The sequence below is a fragment of the Triticum dicoccoides genome, chromosome 7B (assembly GCF_002162155.2).
Source record: "Triticum dicoccoides isolate Atlit2015 ecotype Zavitan chromosome 7B, WEW_v2.0, whole genome shotgun sequence".
NCBI lineage: Eukaryota > Viridiplantae > Streptophyta > Magnoliopsida > Poales > Poaceae > Triticum > Triticum dicoccoides.
Window position 1 is genome coordinate 526,093,020 of NC_041393.1, and position 8,062 is coordinate 526,101,081.

Consider the following 8,062-nt stretch of genomic DNA (forward strand, 5'->3'; position numbering starts at 1 on the left):
GACGCCGGCCCCCTCGCCGGTGGCCCCCTCGCCGGCCGCCTCGCCGGTGGCCTCTTCGCTGGCCGTCTCGCCGGCCGACTCGCCGGCCGCCTCGCCGGCTCCGGTGGCCCCGTCCGGCCCTGTCACCCGAGCTCGCGCCGGCATTCACTGCCCGAGCCTCCGGTACTCGCGTGATGAGTATGTCCTCGCCGCCTCTGCCGCGGAGCCATCACCTATTCCTGCGTCCGCCCGCGCCGCCCTACGTGATCCTCACTGGCTTGCGGCGATGCAGGAAGAGTTCGATGCTCTCCAGCGGAACCGCACCTGGACTCTGGTGCCCCGGCCTCCTCGCGCCAATGTCATCACCGGCAAGTGGGTCTTCCGTCATAAGACCCGCTCAGACGGTTCACTTGAGCGCTACAAGGTTCGCTGGGTGGTCCGCGGTTTTCGCCAGCGCGCTGGAGTCGATTTCACGGAGACGTTCGCCCCGGTTGTCAAACCGGGCACGATCCGCACTGTCCTCCAGCTCGCCGTCTCTCGCGGCTGGCCTGTTCACCAGATGGATGTCTCCAACGCCTTCCTCCACGGCCATCTTGAGGAGCAGCTGTTTTGTGAGCAACCCACCGGTTTCGTCGACGCCTCATTGCCCGGCCATGTGTGCCTGCTGTCGCGCTCTCTTTACGGGCTCAAGCAGGCACCCCGCGCCTGGTACCAGCGGATCGCCGGGTTTCTTCAGACACTGGGCTTCAGTGTCACTCGCTCGGACGCCTCGCTGTTTGTCTATCGCCACGGTGATACGACGGCATATTTGCTGCTCTACGTCGACGACATCATCCCGACAGCCTCCTCCGCAGCCGTTCTTCAGCAGATCACTCTGCGGCTGCGTGACGAGTTCGCTATCAAGGACTTGGGTGCTCTCCATTACTTCCTTGGCATTGAGGTCGTTCGGCGCCCGGATGGCTTCTTTCTTCATCAACAGAAGTATGCCCATGAGCTTCTTGAGCGCGCTGGCATGCTCAACTGCCATCCGGTTGCTACTCCTGTTGACACGAAGGCCAAGGTTTCTGCTCTTGAGGGTTCGCCTGCGTCGGATGCTCCATTCTACCGGTCTATTGTCGGCGCTCTGCAGTACTTGACTCTCACCAGACCGGATCTTCAGTATGTTGTCCAGCAGGTGTGTCTCCATATGCACGCCCCTCGTGACTCTCACTGGACTCTCGTGAAGCGGATCCTTCGCTACATCCGCGGCACGATGTCTCTTGGGTTGACACTCACGGCGTCCGCTTCCTTGGAGATGGTGGCTTACTCCGACGCAGACTGGGCCGGCTGCCCCGACACTCGCCGGTCCACCTCTGGCTACTGCGTCTACCTCGGTCCTTCCCTCGTCTCGTGGTCGTCCAAGCGACAACCCACGGTTTCGCGCTCTAGCGCCGAGGCTGAGTACCGAGCTGTGGCCAACGCGGTCGCCGAGTGCACCTGGCTTCGCCAGTTACTTCAGGAGCTACATCACGATGTCTCCCAGGCTACGGTTGTCTACTGCGACAACGTCTCTGCGGTGTATCTCTCCGCCAACCCCGTTCATCATCGCCGGACGAAACACATCGAGCTGGACATTCACTTCGTGCGTGAGCAGGTGGCTCTTGGACGCATGCGGGTTCTCCATGTGCCGACTGCTCAGCAGTTCGCTGATGTGATGACGAAGGGACTGCCGACTTCCACTTTTGAGGAGTTTCGCTCCAGTCTCTGCGTCACTGGCGCCGCTTCGACTGCGGGGGGGTGTTGAGTATATTGTGTACGTGTATATGTGTGCGTAGGGCCCACCTTCTGATTTCTTTGTATAGTTGAGGTTGTGGCCCACCTCTGTACTTATATATACGTGCCTGGTGCACCGATCAATACATTGCGATTGCACAGCCCATAATCTCTCTACAAGCAGCGACGTGACGAGCCATGAGGAAACAACCGGCAAGGACGCAACGAGTCTGGGGACGGAAGTCGATGGCGTCCGTGCACATTGGCGAGCGGACGAGCGAGACGAGGACGAGCGAGGACGGCGAGCGGATGAGCGAGAGGAGGGCGGGCGAACTGGATCAAGACGACGTAGAGGAGAGGGGAAAAAGGAGAGTACGCCCTGGCCCAGCAACAGTATATTTCCTAATAAAGAAACTCAAAGGGGGACAGACGGGACCAATTTGAAGAAGGGGCCACCTGCAGCGTCAGAGGGGTAAAAACCGAACCGCACCAACACGAAAAGAGGGAGGCGCCTCTTTACCGTACGCCCTGCCACACAAGCGAAGATGTACCGTACGCCCTGCCACACACGCTAACGTACCCTCGGTCCACCCATCGCAATCTCTGACGCATCACGCATGCACTCAACTCGGCTGCGCCAAACTGCTCTCACGCCTGATACTCTGCGCAGAACCAAGCGTGTGCACAACGCCTCCCACGCCCCATGCGCACAGCCAACCAGTGCATTCCACCTGGCGACGCAACACACGAGGAACGAAGCCGATTTTGTTGGCCGCCGTGCAGTGGGCGCTGCCCGCGCGTGTCCGCGTCACGTGGGGTGGGTGAGGGTTGTGATTCTGCTCTCCTACTCGCTCGATTCGCTGCCCAGCTGCCTTGGTGGGCGACGGCTGCATGCGTCTGTTCTCTGTATAGTGTGTAGGGTGGGATGGTCGATCTAACAGCGCCGTCCAGGGCTGAGTGAACCGCGCGTGCGGTGGTGGATGTGGCTGGGTCAACTCGGGTGGGCACAACGCCTCGCCCACGCCCGGTGCGCCCAAAGCCGCGACAGAGCGTGCATTGCGTGACTGTTATTGTGTTTAAATTGCGCTGACAAATGTCATCGGTTTTTATATTAGATCAAGATCCTTTTTTGCAAAAATAAATGATTAGTACTAGGTCACCTTCTTTTTGCAAAATTAGTAGCTAGGCCTCCGTTGACACATACTCCCTCCGTTTCAAAATAGATGTAGTATAAAGTTGGGTCATCTATTTTGAAATGGAGGGAGTACTACCTTCCAAGCAAAAATTCTTATCTTACACGGGAGATTTGCATGCGAACATTCACAAAACATGTGTCTAAACCCTAAAAAGTTCAAATGAACTTTTTATCTCTCTTATGTTTCTAGTTTAGCTTTGAAATTTCTAGGAGTTGTAGACATGCATTTTTATTTTTTAAAACGTTTAATTTTTTTTCTGGAGAGCTTTTAAATTTTTTTTTTACAAATTTTAAATTTGAATTTTTTGAGGCGTTTTTTTTGCTGTGCGTGTTCGGATCTTCTCGCAGCCCGACTACTCTCGGCTGCCACCCCTAAAATCCACCGGGCTCTGGACCCGGCCCGACCCGCCTAAACACGTAATCCCGCACCGATACCAATACCACCTTCCTTGCTTGCTTCCGTGGCCGGTAACGACAACTCCGCGTCCCGGTTTACCCCTTCTTCTCCCCCGCCCGCTTTCACCAGAGCGACTCCAGACCACGAGCCCCGCCGACGAAGCCGCCATCGCCAGGCGCCGCCCCCGAGCAAGAGGGGAGCGCCCCACTTCCGACGTACCTGCCCCTCCACCCGCTCGACTCGGCCGATCGAATCCGCCGCTCGATTTTGACCCGGCTGCTGTTTTTTTTTTTTGTTCTCCCTCGCAGATTCAAGCCGATCGGAGCGCGATCCGGCAGGTCGGAGCCCAGCCATGTCGGGGGTTTTCGGCAGGGTGTTCGGGAAGTCCAAGGAGCAGAGCCAGGCGTCCGCGCTGGCCTCCATCGACAAGCTCAGCGAGGTGAATGGATCGATACTCGATTGACCCCCCTCGCCCTGATTAGATAGTACTGCTCTCGAGGGGTTGCCATTTGCCACCGTAGTATGGTAGTTCAGTGTAGTAGTTTATCGTCTGGTGACCTCGTGTAGGTTCTGTGCATACATGGATGTGGGTCAGATTAGTTGCGACTTCTCATTACTGCATGGGAGCTTCATGATGTGTGTCACCTATCTGGGATGCTGCCATACTGGTAATCGGTGGGTGGACGGATTAGTGAGATTTTATACTAAGAAACCGAAGTCAGCTACGCCTTATCTTTGTGATAATTAGGAGTGAAGGGCGATATAGTCATGTGGTTGGTGGCGATACGAAGAAAGGAAACTATGCCGTCGCATGATGCAAGAGTGAGCGCTGTATTCAATAAGCACTTGTCAGGACGGATGGTTTTAATCAATTAAATACCGTGTGAGGTTGATTGAGCTATAAACTATTTAGAGTTACAAAAAGGTTCAGTTACAAAAAGGAATGGGAGACCGAAACATAGATTTTTGACGTGCTTGTTGTTTCACTGGATCCTTTTCAGTGCTGCAATTACTCACTTCCAAACCAAGAAAAGTAGACAATAAGACCAAGGGGGTTCTATGTACATAACTGCTGTCTTCTTTGTCCTCTGGATTCTTAAATCCCTCTTAATCATTTAATGCATAGAAGGATTAAATTCAAATGTCGGATAATCTGGCAAGTGAAATTTAACTCCGTATAACTCATAATTGGATAGCTTAGGTACTCAATATTGCTTGGATAAGTTTTAATGTAACTTGCATTCTTTCAGGAATAAGTTTTTTCCATGACATGTAATAGTGTTTATAATGCTCTCATTTTGATACAGGTTGTATCTGCAAACTAACTTTCTTAATATGCTTCAGACTCTTGAAATGTTGGAAAAGAAGGAAAATTTACTAATGAAGAAGGCGAATCTTGAAGTTGAGAAGGCAAAGGCGTTCACCAAAGCCAAGAACAAAAAAGGTTTTTTCATTCTTTTTGGGCTATTGCTGTGATGTTCTATTCGTTTTTAATTGTAATGATCGTATCTTCATAAGCATGTACATTTAATTTGCCCCCTTCTGCTGCTATCCTGCTATTTTGCCTTTTATTTTCCCAGTTTCCTACTATTAGGTTGTCTGGTCAGTCATGATGCTAGTCTTCATACCTAGTTACCTCACTCCTTACCAATTACTCCTCCGATCCAAAATAATTGCCGCAGTTTTGAACTGGGGTTAGATCAAAACTGTGTCACTTATTATGGATCTGAGGTAGTATACTTACATTTTTCTTTGAAGATGAAACACACCTATAATTATGTTGCCAGACTATTTTTGATGAGTTAGCTACTACAGTACTTCTAAATAATGTTTCTGTGCTTTTCAGTTTTTTTCTACTACCTTTTCAATGTTGGTGCAAAAATGCACCACCTATGCCTGTTGACTGTTGTGCTGCTAGTGACTTACCTAGAAAATATTATTCCTTCCCGCAATTCCATGTATGCTCTGGATATTGTCGAAAACACATATTCGCCTTTCCTTTTTCATTCAGCCATTTATGATATCTGCTGTATACTGTGTAGTGTTGCCGCATGGCACGATTTTTCTTTCTTCCGAAGCTAATGAATTCTGGTACAGAGAATGGATTAACTAATAGCTATGAATTTTCTTTTCTTTGTCAGCTGCAATACAGTGTCTCAAGAGGAAGAGATTATATGAGCAACAGGTGGAGCAGCTTGGGAATTTCCAATTGAGGATTCATGATCAGGTGAGGTCTCAAAGGACAATGTAGTTTGATTTTCCTTCTAGAGTTCTAGGTCTTATTAGTCGGATAGTCTGATTTAATATTCACCATATTACTTTCTATGGCTTTTCTTATTGCAGATGATAATGCTGGAAGGTGCAAAAGCTACAACAGAGACTGTGGATGCATTGAGAACCGGAGCATCAGCAATGAAAGCTATGCACAAATCAACGTATGTAACAATAAGTATTACTTCTCATGAAGTCAAATATCTTGCATCTGAGTTATTTAATTATCTTTTGTTTCTAAATCAACTGTTTTTTATTAGTACTTTGCTAAAGGTAACATTTACTGGTAGCTTAGGTAGCACAATCTATTAGATTGGACTTTAGATCATCTTATTTTGTACTTCCAGTGAATTTCATCTAATTTCTTGCTTATTGGCTTAAATGGTGGACTACAACAATGCAGGTCTAGTGACTTAACAGATGATTTTTTTAATAAAGGTGGTGCAATGATAAATGTTTAGTGCAAACGAGTCTTTAAAGAGCTTGCATGGTACTCCCTCCGTCCCATAATGTAAGACGTTTTTTCACACTATACTAGTGTTAAAAAACGTCTTACATTATGGGACGGAGGGAGTAGAAGTTAAGAGTTTATGTCCACTTAAACGCTGACAATTTGTTGTTTCATAGATTAAAATTTATACAGAACACCATAGAATACATGCAGCTTCATGCTCCCAAGTTTTTGCATCAATAGCAAATAAATATTATGAGCAGTAGTAGGATTCTACAAGGCTTTTAGTAGAAGAAGAACACAGCATACATGTCAGATTGCTAATGCTTTTCGTTGTAATAGTAGTGCTCTAAAAGCTTGTCAGTTTAAATAAAGTTTCAAGTATTACAATTGTTGTCATTGAGCAATAGGGATGGAATGCTTTTACATCTCTCTTTTGCTTCTTTTATTTTAGCGATTGCTCCTCGGTCCGCATATACGGTGTATAATTTTATTTGTTTCCCGAGGCTCATCATATACGTGTGTTTCTTTTCCAGAAATATTGATGATGTTGACAAAACCATGGATGAAATTAATGACAATATGGAGAACATGAGGCAGATCCAGGATCTACTGTCTGCGCCTATGGGAGCAGCAAGTGATTTCGATGAAGTATGTCTCTCTGTCTCTTATCTCTCAGATGTGCATGCATTCACCAAAGCAAACAAATCTAACCTCTTACTGCATTGGATAGGATGAGCTGGAAGCTGAACTTGCGGATTTGGAGGGCGAGGAGTTGGAGGCACAGCTACTAGCACCAACCACAAGTGCTCCTATGACTGCTCCAGCGCGTGTACCTCAGCAGTCGAGTCGGCCCACTGCTCAGAGTAGTAAAACCGAAGATGATGAGCTGGCAGCTTTACAAGCAGAGATGGCTATGTAATTAGGTACTTGCCCATCTTTTATTCTCTAAATCAGGGTCAGACTGTTGTTTCGTCTAGTTCAGCAAACATGCAAACTAAACATCAAGGAGCGCAAGCCACAAAAATTGTAGTTTTGGTGAAATTACTTTACATGGTTTTTACAACTTGAATAACTATGTGTCTGTGCCTCAAATCTGTCATTAATTAACAGGAACTTTATATCGCAGTTTGCAGGACTTGGGCGTGGGCATGTTTAGAGACCAGATTGTGCAAATATATTTGGGACCACGGTATTTTCATGGAGGTCTTCCTGGGAAGACGTCAGAAGTGCACACAGAAACTAGTTGCATCTCACCCTGATGATCTCTTATGTATATCTTATCATGTTACTTCTGTAATCAAACATCTAAGATGCGCTGTTGAGCGCATTATCAGCTAATAAAGGGCATCTGCCATCATTGTATATTTCTATTTGTAGCATTTCAATATCGAGTGAGTGAGTTGGCCGACCAAAGAGGGAGCACTACCTAATTGCCCATGCGTTTGGAACGGGACAGTGGTGCTTGTGTATCACATACACCTAATATCCACTATCTCCGCCTTCCTGTCCAATCTTACTACCTATGTCTATAGCTCATCCGGTCACAGTCTCCCTTACACTGCCATCAACACACAATTTGGATTTCCATCCAAACACATTTTGGATTTGAAACGCATAATTGTGCAGTTGTGTATATGTGAAGATTACAAAAAGGAAAAAGAAATACCATACATGGAAGTTGTATATGGTCGTCGAGGGAGAATTGATTTTAACCCCTCCAGTTCGCTCGCCTTGAATCATAAACCCCTTTCTTCGTTGGCCTCCCTCTGAACCCCCCTCCCCTTTTCTGTCTAGCTCTTGCTGATTGCCCCCCGGCGTGGTTATTTGCTCAATTAGCTCATAAATGAAAGAAATTTAGTCTTATTATATTCCGATTTGACTAATATGCCCTCATGTAGTTTCCTCAACATGCGAGAAACAGAGGAGGGCTGGCTCGTTCGTTTCAATTCCCGCTTCTCTCCCTCTCTGCTTGTTCGACCTAGCCGCCAGAGCCACTGCGCCCTGCACCTCCGGC

The 8,062-nt window shown here is 48.0% G+C and overlaps 1 protein-coding gene across 1 annotated transcript; it reads left to right on the forward strand.

The window, feature by feature from the left end:
- Positions 1-3,402: 3,402 nt before the first annotated feature.
- LOC119336739 (vacuolar protein sorting-associated protein 32 homolog 2-like) lies at positions 3,403-7,418 on the forward strand. The gene is made up of 8 exons (XM_037608818.1): positions 3,403-3,538; positions 3,632-3,762; positions 4,668-4,767; positions 5,465-5,550; positions 5,667-5,758; positions 6,582-6,696; positions 6,779-6,971; positions 7,175-7,418. The coding sequence occupies exons 2-7, from the start codon at positions 3,676-3,678 to the stop codon at positions 6,965-6,967; spliced, it is 669 nt and encodes a 222-aa protein (XP_037464715.1). The 5' UTR covers positions 3,403-3,538; positions 3,632-3,675; the 3' UTR covers positions 6,968-6,971; positions 7,175-7,418.
- Positions 7,419-8,062: the final 644 nt, after the last annotated feature.